Source organism: Alosa sapidissima, chromosome 8 (assembly GCF_018492685.1).
Source record: "Alosa sapidissima isolate fAloSap1 chromosome 8, fAloSap1.pri, whole genome shotgun sequence".
NCBI classification, from domain to species: domain Eukaryota; kingdom Metazoa; phylum Chordata; class Actinopteri; order Clupeiformes; family Clupeidae; genus Alosa; species Alosa sapidissima.
This window is the reverse complement of record NC_055964.1, coordinates 2538589-2560164: the sequence shown is the minus strand read 5'-3', so window position 1 is coordinate 2560164 and position 21576 is coordinate 2538589. Positions and strand designations below refer to the sequence as shown.

The following is a 21576-nucleotide window of genomic DNA, read 5'->3' as shown; positions in this document are numbered from 1 at the left end:
TAATCAGTATTTTTTTCAAAATAGTAATGTTTTATTTCCATGTTTTATGTGACAGGACTGACCGTGGTTTGACAGAATTTACTTTATACAGTGAAACTTGTATATGGCATGCATCTTGCATACATTTGATGTCAAATTAAAATTAAGTTATCAGGGCCTGTTAATTCTTTATCGTAGCAAAACTGTGAAAGACGTATATCAAATCAGATTGGGCACAGTCCAATTTTTTTTCAAGTGATTTTCATTAAGAAAAAAAAAATATTTGATAACCTAATGAATAGCGCATTCCTTTAAAGAACAACTAACAATCATCTAGTCAGTTCAAGGCTTTTTTGGATTATATATGTTTTATTCATTACTATAATTTCAGGACAGAGAATGTACATTTCAGACAAGAAACTTACAGATGGAAAGAGAATGCATTTATTGATGTAAGTACAAGGTAGTATGCTTGCTCATGGAGGCCTAGATCTGCTCAAGATGTTGCTGCTGCAGAGCTGTATAAATGAAGCTGCATGAGCAATACAATTTCCGCTGAAGAATGCTGCTGCGTGAGAACATATAACAAGCATAGATGAGAATCAAAAAGACCCCCCTATCCTAAGCAGATCTAGACAGGTGGAGCTAGGGAAGAGGAGTGAGCAATTTAGCGCTGTCATCTCACGAGTCATGACTGCGTGAGTCTGACATCGGACCGCGGATATCTAAAATACCCTGGCAATAGAAACGAGACTGATTGGTACACGTCACGACCAATTAGTAGCGTCACTCAGAGTTTCCCGTATGAACTAGTCATTTCTGGTAGAATGTCCCCAGGATTGCACAAAAATTGTTGGTCGTCGAGCAAAAACTGGGGGTGGAGGGTTAACATGAAGGGACATGACCCCTACATGGAAGAAAACCTTGTAATTTCATGTGTATCAGTGGTCTGGTCTGGTGTCCTGCGAATCATCAACCAAATGGGTGGGGGAAGAAAAGACATAGCATACTCTACTACTTACCATACTCATTCAAACCTATGTTTTTGTTCTTGTACTGTGTACAGTGAAACCTAGTGAACAGGTGAGTGTAAAATTGATATTCTAAGTTTTGATTGTTTTAGTTACTGTGACACCATTAATAATGTTATTGTGACTTTGTCAAAAGGAGGACAGAGGGAAAATCCAGGACCTATTTTCCCCACACTTTCGTTGGACTACCATTCTATTATGGTTTATCTGGTAAGGCATAGAGATGTTTATATAAATGCTCTAGACAATGGCAACCATATCAACTGGTATGATGGTAACAGCTGATGTGCAGTATACTGTATTATGCTTACATTACATTACTGTTGGTTTTGAAGGTAATGTTAGGTATTTAGACATTTTAGAGTTTCATTATCATAATGTTTTATAGTGTAATTTCTAAACATAAAAAACATGACAATATCGGCTTTTAAGAGAGGCCTTTTGGTTTTCTTGTTTTTTTTAATTAATGTTTCCCATCCAAAGAGCACCTCAGACCAACTCTATGTGAGTCCAGGAAGCACTCCAAAGTGTTGTTTTTCACTTATTTGAACATGTTTGTGTGCATAAAGAAAATTATCTAAAAGCCATTTTGTATGGTTTGTCAAGCACACTATGATGCAGCTGAACTGCAAAACCCCTATAGACAGCAAATAAGTGCATTTTGGGTCTGTTGCGATTGCCACTACCAAAAAAGTAACCCTATGTTTCCTGACCATGTACATTTTTTATATGAATGTTATATGAATGATGGCATTGTGGTTATGACACTGTCTACATTTAGACAAAATATGTTCTATATTTCTTAAACAGTTTTTTGACAGAAAGGTATCATTCTTTTTCTTTTCAGTCCCAGGCCATGTTGGCAAAGAGCAGGCAGACTATTCTGCCTAAATAGTCCTTATTGAAGAAGTGACTGTCAATCCCTCAGACTGGCCTCTTTAATATTTCAAGAAAGTGTATGAATGAATTGGATGAATGTCTTATAAACTCTGTTACCTCTGTCATAAAACTGCATAAAATATTTTTAATACGATGCATGACGCCTGCACAGAGAGCTGTCACCTCCTCTGGTGGGATATTTCAGATAGACAGTGAGGAATATAATGCTTCTTTTTTCATTAATTTACACAAAATGTTGAGGATACACCAACAATAGATTAATTATTCCTCAACTCTGTTATTGTGATATTGCAGTGAATCTCTCAATAAAAAAAAAAAAAAAACTAGTATTATTAAAATCCATGTTAAGCCACAAAATGATGGGATATGTAAACTCTTATCGTCAAAGCGGTCATTGGATTACACAGATAAATGATACACTTGAACTTTTGCATGTCTACTGCACTAATGATACTCTTGACATTTCAATGACTACACTTGAAATGTATCCATATATATATATACACACACACACACACACACAAACACACACACACTTTTCTGCCATAAAATAGATTCTTACTTACTTTCATTGCCATACTTTCAATGCCATTCTTCTGAGACTGAGGAGTTGTGCCAGTTAGAAACATTTAGAACATTTAGAAATTGTTTTGAGGCTTAATGCTGCTTTACCCCATAATGAATTGCGAAATGTTTCAATCATTTTACCCCATCTGTAAATGACAGTTGAAACATCTGTTCTAGGTTCTCGAATGCATTCTCTTACTATGGTCTTGTTCTGCTGACAACAGAGCTTTTCCAGGAGGGAGATACATGTGGAGGTGTGTCTTGAAGAGAGGGCTGTCTGCATTTGTGTCCCAAATTATCTATTCTGTGACAGGAATTTGAGATTAAGTTTCATTAGATGTCCTTTCCAGGTTCCAGAGCCAGTAAAGAGCCAGTCTGCAGCCTGGAGTGTAAATACCTAAACTCGGATGACTACAAAGACCTATTGTGGACTACTCTTTCTGAATTCCCAGGTAATTGCTTCAATTCAAAGCTTGTTCCATACATTGTCTTAATTCAGGGTAGTTTATAATCTGCTGTTTTGATTTACACAGGTCTGCTGGTGACCTTGTGGGCAATTGATCGTATTGGTAGAAGAAAGACCATGGCACTGTGTTTTTTCATCTTCTCCTTATGCATTTTGCTACTCTATGCTTGTGTAGGGAGGTGAGCATACATTTAAAAAAAGGGGGGGGGGGGGGGGGGTTAAGCAGCAAAGATGCACAAACACCATGAGTGTTTATACTTTTCCTTCCTATCATTAGATGGATAGATAGATATTCATCCAAAGTGAGATTTTGGCATCCAGTAATTTATATGACATACAGAACAACACACAGTCAGGTGTGCGTTTCTAGAAAGGGTTTCTGGCTACCTTCCATTGCAATCTTGGTAGTTAGAACTATCGTTCATGTATTTGGTGTTTCTAGAAAAGGGTAGTTCTAACAGTCAATCGCAAAAATAGTTTGATTGTTGGAACGAGGAGTCATAGAAGCATTGTTTATCATGACCTTCTCTGCACGGCGGTTTATTATCACCGATTCCCGGTACACTGAAAGATGGGGTGCACGAAACTGGGTGGGCATGTAGCCCCACAAGGATGACACAGAACCATTGTTTTTTGATCTGTCCATTCATGGGGGACCATACAATAAATTAAGATATGTGTACATTTACTGTAGTAACGGTACTACGCATGCACACACACACACACACACACACATATAAACACACACACACACACGTATGCACACACTCACACACATGCACCCATGCACACCCGCACACACATAAACACACACACATGCATAAACACACACACACATAAAGAGACCCACACACACATACACACACAGTAGATATGCAGACATTCACATGCCAGAGTTTCTGCTAGGAAAAAATGGTGCCGGTCAAAGTGACCGGCAGAGGTTTCGTTTTCCGGACTAGTCAAGTTGAGGAACACTGGAGACAGGCTATGCAGCTTAAAGAATGACATAATCAGGCTGAATAGAATGCAACATGTTCATTAACCTAACTTACGTAAACATGCCTAACAAGATCTAGCCAGTATCTATGTTTTCATGGACAGCAAGAGTCCGCTTCGTTCATTGTTTTAAAAAGGCTACGTTGTTTGTTGCTGCTATACCCACGTTATCTCCAGTGGTTCCACTGTTTAACTTGCACAGATGCGCACACACAAGAATGAGTGCTCACACCACTACATCCTAAGGCTATGCCTCTTTATTTGATAACAATAAATTAAGAAATATTTCCTATTCTGGGAAATGTTTAGTTTCTTTTTCTTTCGGTCCGCGGTTCAATGATATCGTTTAATTGTGCGGGAAATTATCCGCGGACCAGCAATCCCCTCGTCAAGGAGGCCCTAACCCTGCAGATCATAGACAGAGAAAGCATAGGCCTACTGTATGCTTTGGGTACAGAACACAGTTGCATGTCCAGTGTACACGGAGAATGACAGTGTCTTGGAGCGGCCGCAACCCCGCAACTCCACTTCCAACGTCATGACTCCGACACATACGCCACTTATGCTTTTTATCTGGTGGTGGTGGAGTTGACCGGACATCTGAGGCTTCAGACGTTACTAGTAGTATGCATGGTGGTGCACTGACACTGAATTCTGCAATATAGTAATACGTTATTATTATCATTATTATTGCAATCCTTCTGTAGGCTACATGGAATGAGTTCAATGGGATGTAATGTGAAACAATGTAAAATGGCCTATTTTCTGCTTTAAACACAGTTGTATTATATAGCATTTTACGCACCACCAGTTTGGGAAAAGCCTGCGCTGCACAAGTGCTGACCTACCGAAATAAGTTCTAATGCGCATCCGAGGGTTTGGGGTTGTCGCGCACTATGCAGAAGGTTACTCTTCAGCTGATAAGGTGTTCCAGAGAGAAGTTGCATGTTCCGTCGCAGACAAATTAATCCATAACACCATGGACGTCAATTCCGATGTAAACATACTGTGCAAATAACTCAAGTCGCTGTAGTAGGCCTACGTACGGTAGGCTATTTGGAGGTTTATTTATCTGGTAAGTGAAATTGCATTTTTCTCTCGAGTTAAACGTGTGCTTGCTTGTGCCAAGGCTATAGGCTACTGTATGTAGGCCTATTGGTGTTATGGCGTGGCTATGTTGTAAGAATGAGAAATTGATATAACGAGGCTTTTGCGCTATAGGCGAAAAAGAGCAGAGATAAAATGAACAACAATGCGCTTTTACTGTAGTGGAGCTTATGAGATGGAAACGAAAAGGCTTTTAAGATGCCCATTTAGGCTATAGGCTACTGTATGTAGGCCTATTGGTGTTATGGCGTGGCTATGTTGTAAGAATGAGAAATTGATATAACGAGGCTTTTGCGCTATAGGCGAAAAAGAGCAGAGATAAAATGAACAACAATGCGCTTTTACTGTAGTGGAGCTTATGAGATGGAAACGAAAAGGCTTTTAAGATGCCCATTTAAATTGTAGCCTAATGCACTCTTGTGTGTTTTAGCATAAATCCGAAATAAGGAGGAATCTGAGGAGGCTCCTATTAACTGTAAAGAATGCAATCTAAACATGAAACACAATCGCTGGAAACACAGCTAGGTCGGGAGACGTTAGATCAGAAGTGCATCTGTCATCTTGTCTGCAGTCGTTAATTCAAGATCAACAGAGTAACGCAAGTAACAAACTCTTTGAAATTTCAGTAATTGTAATTGTGTTACTTGATTTACAAAAATACTTCGTTACATGCTCATTACCACTAAAAGTAGTGGAATTACTCCCAACACTGGTGTCACGTGACGGTGCATTGTCCTGTCCATTATTTTCAATTAATGAAGCAAAACTTGAAGATAGAAATATTGAGGACCTGACCTCAATGTCCTCTATGGTAGATCCCAGGGATGTGCACAGGAATTTTGAGGGGCAGTTGCTCTGACCTGAAAAAAGCCCCCCCCCCAAAAAAAAATTCTTTTTTTTTTTTTTAAAAACTCACGGGCTATATGAAGGACTGAAATAACAGGGTCTTTATTAAAATATATATACACTTCTATATATATATAGAAGTAAAACACTGAAATACAGCAATCACCTTAACTAATAACACAGAAAAACATGACTTGAGTCATGAAAATCACCAACATCAATATCCCTATCAATATCCTATCAAGTCACTGATAGGTTTCTCCAAATGTGGGCTCATCATCTGACCAATTACATATTATTGTTATTGCCATTATCATTATTATTTTAATGCCCACTAGTGGTATTTATGTTCTGCTCAGGCAAGATCTTTGAAATGATAGCCTATGTTTTTTTTAGATTACAATTATTTAGCATGCAGCTCTTTAACCCTGTACTTTCTAGCATGGTCCTCTCATCTCATATTTGGTGATCATCACTTAGGCCTACCTGCCCTATGTGCCTCCTCCTGGTCCACATTTTCCTCACATGTTCTGGAGGCTTGTGACTGTTCCTCATCTTAAATGTAATGTAATTATGAAACATTGCCATTAGTAGGCTAAAATATGAGTCTGATTAATTAATCAATTCGCTTACACAGTGTCATGTCATCTTTATCACAGAAAGTTTCTGTCTCACCTGCTGGTTGGCTTTTTCACAGCCAACCCTGCAGTGATGTGCTGCCCTTTGCTGCCTCCCTGAATTGTCTCTCCCTCTCCTGAATCCGCCTCTTTTCAGTGGGCATCTTGGCTTCAAACAATAGCCAAAATAGTGGATAGGATTTAGGCATTTAACCATTTTGAATAAAATAATTAATGTGATGCATTACTTCCATCATTCATTCTACGTGCTAAAACAAAATGTGAGAAACTAACTATCAGCAGACATGTAGGCTAGCTTTAGTTTGCCTAATGCAGGGGTGGGCAAACATTTTGGCTCAAGGGCCACATTGGGTTTTGAAAATTGGCCGGCGGGCCGCACAGTAGGCTAGTAGCATAATGTTCAAGTTAGTTCTGCTGCAAAGGAGATAACTAAGAGTAGGCCTATCATCTCTATTTAACATGATGTTTTGACATTGTAAACGTTCTCTAAGAGTGAGAAGCAGTTTGCGGTAAAGATAACCAATGTCGTCTCTGTCACAGGAAAAAAAATAGCGAGCAGCCTGATAACCAAATTAAATGCTCGGCGGGCTATGTGGTAACGGGCTGCTTGTCTGCGAGCTATCTGTCTGATTATTTAGGCTAAACGTGGCAAACTCAGCTTGGATTTATGAAGATTTGAATTCATTTGATAAAACTTGATGATGATCGTTCGTTTGTTATACATCACCAACTCACTTATTCCGACAACGTGGTTTCGCGACAGTCTCCTTCTAAGGCCGCTCATGCAGGCTCAGCTCTGGTGCCGGTCGCGTGCAGCGCTGAAGCCACGTAAACAGAGTTTGCCCTTCCCTACTTACTTTCACTTTCGGTGCTCAAATGGAAGTGAATGAGGCTTTGCGATTTTTTTTTATCTAGGCCTACGTGAAATTCTGCATCCATTGTACGATTTATTTATTTTCCCCTCGGAAGGGCAACGTGAGTCGAGAAGGCCATATGGGCAGTTGCCCGGGCAACCTGAGCAACCCCCCTGTGCACGTCCCTGGTAGATACGGCCAGGCAATGGCCCTTGTAATATAGTTAACATAATAAGTCGCTTTGGATAAAAGCGTCTGCTAAATGAATAAATGTAAATGAGCAATAATGAGTGTTTCAGGCGAATGGAAAAGCTGGACAAATGAAAGAAAACGAGAAGGATTCAGTGAAGCATAATAATGTTTTAGAACCTTCAAAATTAGAAAACTGATGCAACTGAGATGGAGGACAACTGCACGTAGAGTAGAACGTAGGCCTATTGTCCGAAGGAACTTACATTAAATGAGGAGATATTTGCTGAATGTCACAAAAAGTGTTACAGAAATTGCTTGGCATCGATTATTCAATGGCTCTCTACCGAAACACCTGTAGTTTGCGGAGGACAAACGAGAAAGCACTCGTTCGGGGGGGGGGGGGGGTTACAAACTTATTCAAAATCATCCCCTCTGGTTTTTACACAAATCGCACCCTGGTGATAAATCACCTTGCCTACAGACTGATGAGAGTGAGGTTCGCCTCTGGTTACGTTGTTGCAATGGAGAGCATGATTGTGACATCATGTCGGGTAACTCTGGGCACAATACTTTTGCACGAGTCTCCAAGCATAAAATCTGACCCGGCATTGCGTTCAAGACATTTTTCCGGAGTCAGAGATTGGTATTTCCGAATGACCGATGTGTCATGTACACAGTATTAAGAATCCATGATTTTTTTAAACAGTTACAAAAAATAGTTACAGTGTAGGCCTGCAGAGTAGGCCTTGCAGGCTCTGACTATCCTACTGGTCCCTTTTGTTCACTCAAGGGTGCCGTGCTTAGCTGCTTGGCCCCCACATCACTGTCTTGCATTTTTTGTATGGTGTGTGTGTGTGTGTGTGTGTGTGCGCGTGTGTGTGTGTGTGTGTGTGAAGATCTTATACAGTTGTGCTCATAAATTTACATACTCTGTTAGCATACTCTGTACCATTCTTTGAAGAAAACGCAAGTGATCAGGCAAAACACATGGCATTTATTTGAATGGGATTCAAATTAAACCATAAGGCATCACAGAGTAGTGTGATCATTAAACAAATCAATAGCAGTAAAGGAAATCAAAAGTTTATACTCAGTCCTTAATATTGTGTTTTACCTCCTTTAGCACCAATGACGGCGTATAGTCTTTTGTAACAGTTGTGGAGGAGTACCTTCATCTGAGGTGGCACAATTGCCCATTCTTCTTGCCCTGTCCAGAGATCCACCACCATGCTTTACAAACAGGGATGGTTCACTTTTCACCACAGGAATTATTGACTCCTCTCCAAACATAACGTTTACGGTTGTGTTCAATTTAAATATTAAATCAGTTTTGGTTTCCAGAAGTTCTGAGACATATTTTCAGCTGCCATTTTGTGGCACAGACATTAAATTATTCTGCCAATTTGAGCCCATTTTTGTTCAAGTGCCTACTTATTGTGGATTTTGACAGTCAGTTTGAAACACTAACTTGCAGTGAAGCTGAAGGCTGAAATCTTTGTTGGTCTGCCTGATCCAACTAAATCACTAATTCTCCACTTCTTTATCGGACTTTAAAAACTACTGACAGGCATTTTCAAATCGTTGGATATCTTTTTATAGCCTTTTCCAGATTTATACAGTTCAGCTACCTTTTCTCAGAAATATTCAGTCAGTGCAGCACAGGGTGAAATGTGCAGAGGTCTCCCAAGAGCTCCAAAATTCATTGACTATCATATTCAAGATTCAGGATTCAAGAATGTATTTGTCATATGCATAATTTGTGGAACAAAAAGCAGTGAAATGGGGATTTCGACTGCAACTCCCAGCTGTGCAAAGTTTAATAATAATAGAAAAGTAAGAAGATAGAAAACAGAAGGGATGTGGGGATTAAATAAAAAATAAAATTTAAAACGTGTATGGAGAGGGGGGAATTATGCATTCATTGTCCTTATGGCTTGGGGGAAAAAAACTTCTTCTTAGTCTTTCTGTTCTGGCCTTTTGAGATCGAAGCCGCTTTCCAGAAGGCAACCATTGAAAAATGTTATGGCCAGGGTGATGACAGTCCTTTAAAATCCTTTTTGCCCCTTGACAGGCAACGCCTAGATGTCCCGAAGTCCTTTTCTTAAAATAGTTAGATAGAATATAGATATATAGACTTTATTTCTGCATTGTTGCACTGTTGGACCTACTCATTTGCACTATCACCATGACCACTATCACCATGACACTCACTCACACAGAGCACCTTACCTTACCTTACTATGCACAGAGAATCACAGGCTCATTCCCTGCCTCAGTCATTACAAGTGCCTCTTGATTGATTAATCACCACTATGTGGATACTGTTTTTTTAGAATTGATTTAGATTAAGTGTTAGTTAGTATCATTTCTATCTAATCTATCTAAGTCCAGGAAGTGCAGTGTTGGTGATTTTCTCTGCACACCTGATTACTCTATGCAAGGCCTTCTTATCCTACAGGCACTAATTACAATCAAACATGTCACAGGTGTGGAAACTTACCATTGATATCCAATTAAACTTTGGTGGGTCAACTTGTATTTCATCAAACCAAACATTCAAGGATACGAAAACTTGTACAGGACCATTTGGGTAATAATTTCAGCTATTAATATAAAAAATTGCACACATAATCATGTGATAATAATGAATGGCTTCACCTGATCACTACCTGTAAATAAAACAGGTTATCTGACCAATATTTCATGAATTCAGCCAGGGTGTGTAAACTTAAGAGCACAACTATATAAAAATAAACTACTATATTAAAATATGACAGTATTATAGCATTTGGTGCTAAACATTATGGGGTGTAATCTATGATTGTAACGGCTGGTCCTATCTGTCTGTGGCAGGACGTTTCTGACAGTACTGATATTCATCGCACGAGCTTTCATTGCAGGAGGTTTCCAGGCTGCTTATGTTTATACCCCAGAGGTAAACTACTCACCTACCCTACTTTAATACCTATTTTAGTCTTAAGAAGGTGAATTAGATTGTCTAGAAACTGCATAGCATGGCAAAGTTTCCCCCCCTGATGACAATCAGGGGGGGGACTTTTAGTGAGTAAATTGTATAGATGCTGCATCCCAAATTTGTGTTTCACTTTGATTCAGTTTATTAATTGAGTTTGATTATAATGGCTTTTAAAGGTGTACCCTACAGCCACCAGAGCCCTGGGTTTGGGCACAAGCAGTGGAATGGCAAGAGTTGGGGCTCTTATTACACCTTTTGTGGCACAGGTGCAGTAAAACACAATTACCTTCTACAGTGTCTTAAGCATCATACTTGACATTTCGTGCAGAAACTGTACTTATTAATACATCTATTTTTTAGTTCTTCTGCAAATGGTTATTTAAGATACAATCCCAATACACAGCATGTGCTTGATTGTACTTATGAATGCCAACTTGGTATACAGCAGCATGTTTTATGTCCACATCTATAGTGATCCCTTTCTTTCTATGTGTAATTTGGTAAAATTGGCCATTCAGAATTCTGAACAGTGCAGTTATCCAGCTGATTCAGAATGCTAACACAACTTGCATGCTGCTTTGGGACTATAATCTCCTTTAATGTATTCGCATGAAATCAATTGTTACCAAATCTCTGGAATCTATTCTCACAAAACAGTATGTAATGTCAAACACCCTTAAAACAAGTTAGCTCACCAGCTAGTATCCAAAGGTTACCTTTTAATAAATATGGATCATTTGTAAGTGTATGCACCCTCGATACATGATATTTGTAACTTTTCTTAAATCTTGTGGTACAGACATCATAAATACTTGGAACTTCATCTGAAATGTAGTCCTAGCATAAGAATTTCCTCTGTAATTTAATATGCTTTCTGTTATAATCTCAGGTAATGTTGGAAAAATCGGTGTATCTCACCCTGTCTGTATACTGCTGCTGTTGTCTGCTGGCAGCGATTGCCTCCTGCTTGCTGCCTATTGAGACCACAGGCCGGGGCCTGCAGGAGTCGAGCCACTGTGAGTGGGGCCAAGAGATGATGGGTCGAGACTCTGTCAACAGTCCTGGTGGTGTCCTCAATCCAAACTGTAACCCCAATGACTGAATAGACAAAACACAAGAGAAGAGACACAAAAAATCAGCATGTACTTATTTTGATATGAATGATTTTGCTCATTTATTTGTTTGTGTCAAGTGTTATATCTTCCAGTCAATCATAACCATATGTAATCTGATATTCATAGATCAGCATCAGTATGTTTAAATCCACAAAGGTGGTTTTCATCATTACCTCTCATCCATGTGTTTTTGCTGTTGTTTTTTAGCAGGATTTTTTAAAAACTAGATCCATTTTTCATGAACCTTGGTGTTAATGTGTTGCATGGATCCCAAGGAGGATCCCATGAAATGTTGAAGCATATATGCCCGTATTAACAAAGCATTTTATCTTGCCACTAGGAGTACTCATAAGATTTTAGCTAGGAGTTCTCTTAAAAGTTATTCACAAAGCCTTTCAGACCTACTCTTAGTAAGGAAAAATGACCTCCTAATGAACTCCTAAATTAAGAGTGAGTCTTCGTTGCTATGATTGACGTCATTAGTCATGCACAAGCTTGATTGAAGTGACCACCTTGATTGGCTGATCATAACACGGGAGTGACAGGTTTACAATTATTCCCTCGCAATTGAGAGCTCCTGTAACCGTTATTTCATAACATTGCAATGTGAAATGCCACTAAAAGCGGTTCAGAATTATTTGTGAATAGGTCTTAGGGAGTTAGGAGTCCTCTCAACTTCTTTTAAGCTGTCCCAGACTTAGGTGCTACTTTTAGGGTTAAAATGCTTTGTGAATTACTCTTAGTCAAAGAAATTGACAGGGTTGAATCTGCAGTTTCATGCTAGACATTTCCACCAAGTTTCGTGAAAATGGGCGTCTGGCGTCTATATGAGCATAAACAATCGCTTAGTCATGTCGAAGCTGGTTTTAAGTCTACCATGGACAGTTAGGATTTTACGGCGTATACTCCAATTGTCAATGGAGAAATTGTATTGAATTCTTACTTCCGGAATCGGTTGTGGGCGGGACTGTTGAGGTCTATTGTATTTTAATTGTATTTGGTACTTTTCCATTGTTACTGACATTTCACATTTGCATTCACTAGCAACAAATACAAATTTGTCAATAGATCAAAATAACGAGCAAACAGGCAAAAAATGTATTCAATATTAATGTGTGTCAATTGCTCCCTACAATCTCACTGAGGCTTGGTCTTGTGGCCTATGTACAGTAACCCTTCAGGACAATGTAGCCCTGGTGCAGATAAAGCATTAAATGTATAACTGGGTAATATTGTTTTCACTGTAGTCATTTGACTACAGCTAATTGATCCATGCAATCTAATTTGACACTGCAGCGGTCTTGTCAAGGTTTGTCAATGAAAAGGAATCACCTGGTGAAACTGAGAATGCTACATGTTCCCGTCACATGAAGCTGTGAGAATTATGCTAATACTATAATGCCTATTTTGACGACGCATGGTCTGAAGCATGTGGTTTAAGTGCATTTAGGATGTGTCCAGTCCACTTTGCTAGTTTGACACGCCTGGCGCATGGTTCAAAAGGGTTGTTATTATGTTTCTTAATTAATTATGGGCATAACATCCAAATAAACCAATGTGGGTGCCATCTGCCATTCCTTTAAGAGCAAGGAGTGTTGGTATTATGACGACGAGTTAACTCTGTAGAAGACATTGCTTGCACTCACAATTTTCTTTTGAATAGTAGTATTCCACCAAAGCTTTCATTGCTAAAATAGGTGCATGTGTTTGGCAAGCAGAGTACGTATCTGTACTCATCTAATAATTGCACTTGTAGGAAAATAACAAAACATTTCTAAAACAGTTATTTATTAACGAAAACAGCCTGAAAAAAGCAACACTTACCCCAATTATTTTGCATTTCATTACCAGGGTCTCATTGGGTCTCGTCACTAGACAGATCACAAGCAAGACTTCTTGACAGTGCGCTCTCAAAATAACCATAGCATACTGTGCTTTTCACTTCAGACCAAGTTTTTCTTGATAAGTGGCATCATCATTTTCAGTGGCATCAAAATAGCAATGTGTGATGGCTGCACCTGACCACACCTCGTGCTATTTACATAACGTGTGCGTCTGAGGGTATATTGATCAACTGCATTGGCAACAAACTAGCAAAAACAGTTACAATCAGCCTGGCACTCTGATGCGCCAGACATAAGATAATAAGACATAAGAGGCCATAATGTTAATATAAATGGTATAAATGGTTTGAGCAGAGGTACATTTAAAAAGAAAGCTCTTGGTTGTAATGCAATACTTGTGTATTTGTAGCCTATTTGTACTTGTTACAATTAAGTAGGCCTACCTGTGTCATGTAGTGTGTACGTGACTGCTGTTTAGATGTTTATGCTGTGAAGATATCTATGTAAGGGATAATGGCCCAGAGGTGTCCCGATATATACACAATTAATGGACGAGGTGGAGGCAAAGAACTCTACAATGTGAAGTGGAGTTTTAAAAAATAATCCGACTTGAGTTTGTTGTACTACTTTCTTTGGTTACTGACTGTGATAACGATGGGTAGGTAGCTTGTTTACAGTTGATTCCATTGTTGCGAAGCCTGCTGCCTAGTTCAACCGTCATACCATGGTTGTTATTTTCAATCAAAAGACCATTGAAATTGAATGGTGATCCAACTTTTTACCAGACTTCAAAGATGACCAGATATAGAATTAGTCACCTTGTCAGCCAATCAGAAAATAGTATTTTTTGTCTCTGGGGATAAACAGAATTATTTACTAAGGGACTATGAGACTATAACCGTAAGACAAATGTAATAAAAAATACTTGACAGGGCTACCATTTTAGCTGGGGCTTTCATTTGTTTAACACACAATGCAATGCGTTAATACCCACCCACACAAACTAATGCTATTTTAGTGGGTACTGGGTACAAGATTCTTCTAATGTAATACCACATGAAAGATACATTTTTGAGTGTATTGCGAAGAGGAGTCTATTGTCCATGACACAGAGCATAATTGACCTGAATTAATTTCAATACCAACCAAGCAAGGGGGCTGAGGACATTGCTGGACTTTGTTGCTGGGCACCTGTTGCTGGATACATGCGCTTATGTTTTGTTGACTTCTCATCAGCTTTCAACTGCATGCAGCCCCATAGTCTAGTTCACAGGCTGTTGCGATTTTCAGACATTGAATCTGGCACTATGTTGGCCGCTCCATTTTTTTTTTTTAACAATAAGGTCACAGAAACCCATGTGAATATGCTAATGAGTCTGTGATTGTCAGTCTCCTGCATGACCATGACGTTGTCCATGGCAACATCTAACATGATGAATTGACATTCGATGCCAATACTGACTCCAGCTATAAAAAGGTCAATCAAAAAGTTGAAGGGGTTCAATGATGAAAGATCTCACAATTGTACTAATCTTTTATTGAGTCAGTTTTAACTTCTGCTGTTTTGGCAACCTGACTGTGACAAACAAAAATAGACTTGGTAAAATTGTTAATCTCTGTCAGAAGATATCTGTCACTAATCTCAGCAGCAGGGTATGTGTATCCTCCTGCCATCAGGGAGGAGGTATTCTTTTCTTAGCGGGCTAAGTCTAACAGAGAAGATCATTTGTCCCATTAACAGTTGGTGTTATTTTTAACAAACGGTCAACTTGCCATCATTGTATGTTTACATTCAGATTGGACCATATTTGTGATTAAGCACAAGTATTATGTGATTTTATATTTTGAATATTGATTATATTTGATTATATCATTTGTATTTATGTCCTTATTTATTATCTTATGTTTTATGTGATTGAGTGTATTTGTGCTGGCTACTTGTTGTGAACCAAATTGCCCCATGGGGACATTAAAGATGATCCAATCAATTCAATCCATAGATATATTCAGCATCTAGTCATAATGGTGCGTACCGCCCCCAGAGTGGAGAAAACCCCTACAAAGGGGAAAGCAAATAGCTTGGACTGAATGCAACTTAAAGGAACACGGCAACATGTTGGGAAGTTAGATTGGCCAGCTCCTTCAGAGTTACAGTAGACAGACCTGGCAGCAGACACCAATTCACGGACGGACATCATATTTTTCCAAGGGGGCACAAATGTATCCACTGTTCACTGTTGCAGGAACTTAAATTGAACATGTTAATTTAAGATAGGCCATTAATAGATACTGGGGCTACAATATTTAGGCCTTACTTGTCTACAATGTCTACTTGTCTACAATGTACCCAAGTAGCTTAACTGTATCTAAGCAACATAACCTATTGTTGTATAATGCTGTGGCCCGTGCACATGGATGGACTGAGAAGATGAGAGAGACTTGAGTGTAGGTGTAGAACTGAGATGCATATGGAGAGTAGACGAGCTGTGAACATATTTCCACTATCCTAGCATCTCTACACTGGCTGCCTGTTAAAAGTCGTATTGACTTCAAAATATTACTTCTAACATAGAAAGCCATAAATGGCCGGGCACCTGGATATATTAAAGATCTCCTAGTCCCATATAACCCACCTAGACCGCTACGATCACAGAATACTGGACTTCTTGTAATCCCAAAAATCTCAGAAACTACAGTAGGAGGCAGAGCTTTCTGCTACCGCGCACCCCTCCTCTGGAATAATCTCCCTCCCTCAATTCGATTAGCAGACACCCTCCCTATTTTTAAGTCTAGACCTAAAACATACCTCTTTAGTGCCTCCCATAGTTAGGTATGGTGCAGTGTGGAACTTCACCCACCTCAGGGTTTTTTGGAATGGACCACCCTACAATGTCCTTGTGTGACTGGCACCCCAGTCATGCGTGCGATGGTGGTCACTGACCATACCTGCGCTGGTGTCGTCTACCCTTCACCTGCCTTAGCTGCTACTGTATAGCATAGTGCCGTCATGGACTTTTCATGCCTCACGCTGTACAACCACCCTAGGCAGATGGGTCAGGCCCTTGAGTCGTGGATCTGCTCAAGGTTTCTTTCTATATGTATCTCCAATTCTAGGGAGTTTTTCCTCGCCCGTTATCCATGGGCCTTCTTTTCTTTTCTCTGATTGTCTAACATTGTGTAAAGCGACATGAGACATGTGTAATGATTTGGCGCTCTATAAGTGAAATGAAATTGAAATTGCTGTTAAGACTGGAGCAAGTCATATTCAAAATAAGAATATGAATAATAAATCCACAGACAAAAGCCTCATTAATTTGCTGATCAATTTCAGATGATTTTTTTTATCTATACAGCTCTTTTAACACTCCATCGGTACAGTAAGTAAAGTATACACCTGAATATGATGATGACCCCCGTAATACTTTCTTAGTTCTCTTAAATTCCATGTTACATCATTCTAAACAACATAATTAAATTAATGTTGCAACTTAAGATATTATTTTCATCTAAAAAACGATGGAATTATTTCTTATTGAGATTTACTCTACTTCAATTTCCCCATGTTTACCAGTTTGTTTGGTTCATGTGTCTCAATAACAATAATTCTGTGTTAATCTTTAAAACCTTCTATAAAACCTTCATTTTCACTTATGTTAACATTAAAATATCAACGTAATGCTGCTTTGTTGGTCTGCTGGGTCAAAGATGTGACTTTTTCTCCCATTGTTTCAGCTTCAGGATCTCCCCAAAAAGTCTTGCAGCCTCTTGGGCACAGCCACGATGAATAGTAAGCCCATAGCCTCCATGGCCATAGTTGTGGATAACCTGTGATAACGACATTTGTTGGGGCATTTTAACTAATAACTCACATGTATATATAACTCACAAAACTGTCATGATCAACATAATTGTCCCAACATAAATCATAAATATTTGCAATGGCTTTTTTATTTCTTCATCTTGTAATAATGGCTGTGTCAACCCAGTAAGTTTGTCACTAAACCACATATTTGAAATACACCCACGGTCCACGGTACACCCAGCAAAACACTTTATTTGAACCAAATCCAACGTTTGATTTAGGTTGTACCTTGGTGTTCAACAAAACTGTACACTGCGTTCTCTAAACATGTTTTTTGATACCAGTAGAAGAAACCCTATTTAGAAATGTGTATTAAACGTTGTAATCAGGTGTTAATCACAACATATGACACATTAAAAATAGGGGAAAAACGTAACGTTAAATAATAAATACCGGTACATCTGACACCAACTCCAACGTTTTAAAGATGGTGCTAATTTGGTGTTAATTCACTCCAATTAAAAACCAACATGAATGACATGTTCAAAATAGAACATAATATATAATAATGTTTAGTGGAGGTTTGATTGTTACATGATCTTCAATGCACAAGTTAATACTACCGGTTACTACAGTATGTAAAACAAAAGAATAGTCATGTGTCAGATGGTAGGGCCTAGGCATTGCTACTGCACAATGAGGTCATTACTGAATTGTTTTAATGACTCAAACATTTTTTTCTGAATATACAGTACTAGACAGTTTGCATTGTTAAACCTTCTCAGGAGACCTATACCAGTACCAAGTTGAAGATAAAGTAAAACACTAGTTGCCGTCACTGTATGTATCACTGAAAAATCTGCAGTTTACTCAATGATGACCTTTTGAATAATAAAATAACTGGATGTGCGTATTAAAAACTGTTTTGTTAGCCTATTGTAAAATACGCACACCATAATCTTAAAACCTACTAGGACTATCCCAGTATAAAAAATCACCTCATAGATAGTGAATTACGTGACAATATTGGAGGTGCAAAATATCATCATCCTAGAGATGCACAGACCATGAAAGAGGTAAGTATCAGTAAACACGCAGAAGTAGTAGGATGACAGTTGTGAATGTATGATACATTGACTGCTAGTTCCAAAGGCTGCTTAAATGTCTGAAAGGTGTTACAATATAACTGTATTCTTAAAACATACCGTATTTTACGGACTATAAGTCGCAGCAGTCAAAAATGCCTCACTCCCGATCCGGGTCATGGCACCAAACCTGCATTGTGTTCAACCTTGAACTTGAATTTCCCCTGGGGATCAATAAAGTATCTATCTATCTAACCTGCGGGAATCAGCCCTGCACACGCCCGGACTCGAACCCGCGAACAGCAGCACCTCGGATCGGGAGTCGAGCGTGCTGACAGTTGAGCTTAAAGCCCAGGCTACTAGCACGCATGCCAGTAGCACTGTTGAGGTGTCGGGAGTGAGGTTTACTAACGATCCACACGCACAGCTAAGCTAGCTGGCATCCATTACACTCGGCAGGCTACCTCGGAGAGAGCAAGAGAGAAAATAAACGTGTTTAAAATAACATTCCGAGTCCCGACAAAAGCCCCTGTAAATGTCCCGGTTTACACCAACCACTGTGTGTGGTATTATTATAGCCTGATCATTAACTAAACCCATGTATAAAGACTATCACCTAAAGCATCTGGCGTATGATTTTGATAATGTGCGTGTGCGCACATGTGTCAGTCAATCATAACAGTCTGCATAATCATTGCAGCCAACCTTACAGTGCATCTCTGTAAACATTGTTCTAATGCCTCGTCATATCTGCCTTGTTTTAACAGTTAGGATAATGATGAAGAGAAAGTCATTATTCTCAAAATAACCTATTAGAGTATTGTTTTCAAATGTTTTCATGCATGTCTGGATAACGGGTGAGAAATGTTTAGGAGACGGACTCCTAAATCCTTAAATCACGGCAGGGGTCTTTTATTTACTTCAGCTGCGCAAAGCACATGCATTTATTTGGGGCAGGCTTGTATTCAAGGCAGGCATTTATTTCTTTTGTGCGTTGTATTGCCTTCTTTTTTATTGTGAGACATGTGTTTCGTTTGGAGCATCATACCGGTATCAAAAGCAGAAGATTTGGTTTGGGATTTAATTTACGTTTGGACTGTTTGATTATATTGCTAAATGTTGGGACTGATGGGCACTAAAATCTGGGGTTTTTTGATGGTTCACTGTTAAGTTTCATGTAGTTGAAGAGTGTCGGGATTTCCACCTACTGTTTATTGCGAGACCAGGCAAGCAACTGGTAGCTTGAGAGCAACGTGTTGGAGACCCAGTGTAGGACAACGATTTTTCATTGGCAACAGCATTAAAACAACCAACAATATAAAATATTAAGAAGAGCTCTTTTATTTCATTGAGTTAATCGAAACAATGTAGGCAATTATTACCCCGGTTTATTTGGGGGCCGAACTTTATTTGTAAATAAAATCTCGGCCTGTAAATTTGAGGATTTTACGGTATGCACATGTGTTTTACGATTAGTGCTAACCCTAATCTCTGACTGAAAGTGTGCAGAACTTGTGCATTTACATAACAATATTTAATACATTTGGTGACACTCCCGAACCCCCTCTAACTTTTGGGTTGAAGGATGAAAAAATGTCTGAAATGTTGCAAGTTCACCAAGCTCCCGATCTCATTCCACAAGCCTAGAGCACCCTCTCGCGGCTGTAGATGTTTCATGTAGGGTTCATGTCAATTCATGTTAAATTATATACATATATATTTTATATATATCGGTAAGTTGCACCTAACTATAAGTATTAAAAAACCTGACAAACTATGAAAAAAAGTGTGACTCATAGTCCGGAAAATACGGTAGGCTACATTACTCCAGTGTGATGGTATACAGTACATTTAGGCTAATTTCCAAAAAAGTTTGTGTGTTCCTCTAATATGCATTAGAAGATTCAGCCCTGGGCAAGTTAAGGATAAAAATGACTTGACTTAAGTGAACCCAGTCATACACAGTACAATCGAAATAGTTTGGTGCAGTCAGGGATTGTGCAGGAAGTTGCTCTGTGTGTATGTTTACATTTATTAGCAGATGGTTTTGTGCAAAAAACAAGGATTAAAAAAAAAACCACGCCAGAGAGGAAGCTCACCCCTGCCTTCAGTATTCCCAGAGAAATTACACGTTTTGTTTTTGTTTGGGCTACAGGCTACCCCCACTTTGTTTGTTTCCAGTTTTTGGAGCCTGGGCTGCCTACAGAAACCGGGTTTTTAACAGTGTACTCACTGAATAGGCAGCTAGCGAGGAGATGATTGTTGAATGTGACAAAAAAAATGATTCATTTGAAATTGAGTAAATTCCTTGACTGCACCTTTAATAAGGTTTCTAATTCCAACAGGATAAACACTTAAAACTTTGTGATGGTATGATACTTCCAAATGATTGTTGATAATGATGCTATGGAAGCCTTACCTCAAATGTGACTGGACCAGACTGAATAGACTCCCTTTCGAGTCGAACACTGCTGCGCACAGGTCTTAGCCCTGTCCAGTCCTCTACAATTCGTGCATGCTGTAAAGATAGACAAAGATTTATCTACACGGCCACACTTAAAGGATTGAAAATATTTTCTCTATCTATATTCTCTGTTGCATGAGTAGTATACTTTACTACTTTACTTTATAGTTTAGTTTACTTTAGTTGATGTGTTGTTCATGTATGAGGTCATGAATGACAGACTACTGTATGACCTCATTTCAATTACTTCATTCATGATAATTCATGTACCCTTATATCATAAATGTTACCAAAACTAAATTTTTCAGCTTGCGAGGTGCCCAGTGCAAGAGTTTCATATGCCCTGTTATTACGGTGTTCTGGGAAATGTTGAAAAAAAATGTTGACAACTCCTATATGACCGCCTAGCACTAGCGCCCTAGCGGTGGTCATAATAAATATACAACAATAGACATGAAACCTTTTAAGGTCTCACATTAAAATATACTCACATTAAGACTGGGCTCCAGCTGGCAGGCCTCCTCCCATATCTTCTTGTGATCAATGGAGTTATTTGCCTCATCCCAGTTCCCCAACTGGAAGATTCCTCCCACAGTCACCAAACGACTCCTATAGTCCATTTTACAGTGTTAGGTTCTGAATTTAAAATATTTCATAATCTGTTAATATTACTATGAATTAAAGGGAAATTTATGAGAATCTTCAACATTTAACTA

The 21576-nt window shown here is 38.9% G+C and overlaps 2 protein-coding genes across 3 annotated transcripts in view; one reads left to right on the top strand and one right to left on the bottom strand.

The window, feature by feature from the left end:
* Positions 1 to 15335, top strand: part of svopa (SV2 related protein a) — an 85956-nt gene extending 70621 nt beyond the window's left edge. For both annotated transcript variants that reach the window (XM_042101396.1, XM_042101397.1), the window contains exons 10-16: positions 1147 to 1220; positions 2655 to 2731; positions 2828 to 2929; positions 3011 to 3122; positions 10430 to 10511; positions 10727 to 10816; positions 11440 to 15335. In XM_042101396.1, coding sequence (XP_041957330.1) covers positions 1147 to 1220; positions 2655 to 2731; positions 2828 to 2929; positions 3011 to 3122; positions 10430 to 10511; positions 10727 to 10816; positions 11440 to 11652 — 750 coding nt within the window. In that variant the 3' untranslated portion in view covers positions 11653 to 15335. The remainder of the gene's footprint in view (positions 1 to 1146; positions 1221 to 2654; positions 2732 to 2827; positions 2930 to 3010; positions 3123 to 10429; positions 10512 to 10726; positions 10817 to 11439) is intronic.
* Positions 15336 to 16818: 1483 nt separating this feature from the next.
* Positions 16819 to 21576, bottom strand: part of LOC121715572 (D-amino-acid oxidase-like) — a 29685-nt gene continuing 24927 nt past the window's right edge. Inside the window, exons 9-11 of the mRNA XM_042101436.1 lie at positions 21352 to 21469; positions 20816 to 20914; positions 16819 to 17334 (exon numbers count right to left, since the gene is read on the bottom strand). Of these exons, the coding sequence (XP_041957370.1) occupies positions 17209 to 17334; positions 20816 to 20914; positions 21352 to 21469 (343 nt within the window). The 3' untranslated portion in view covers positions 16819 to 17208. The remainder of the gene's footprint in view (positions 17335 to 20815; positions 20915 to 21351; positions 21470 to 21576) is intronic.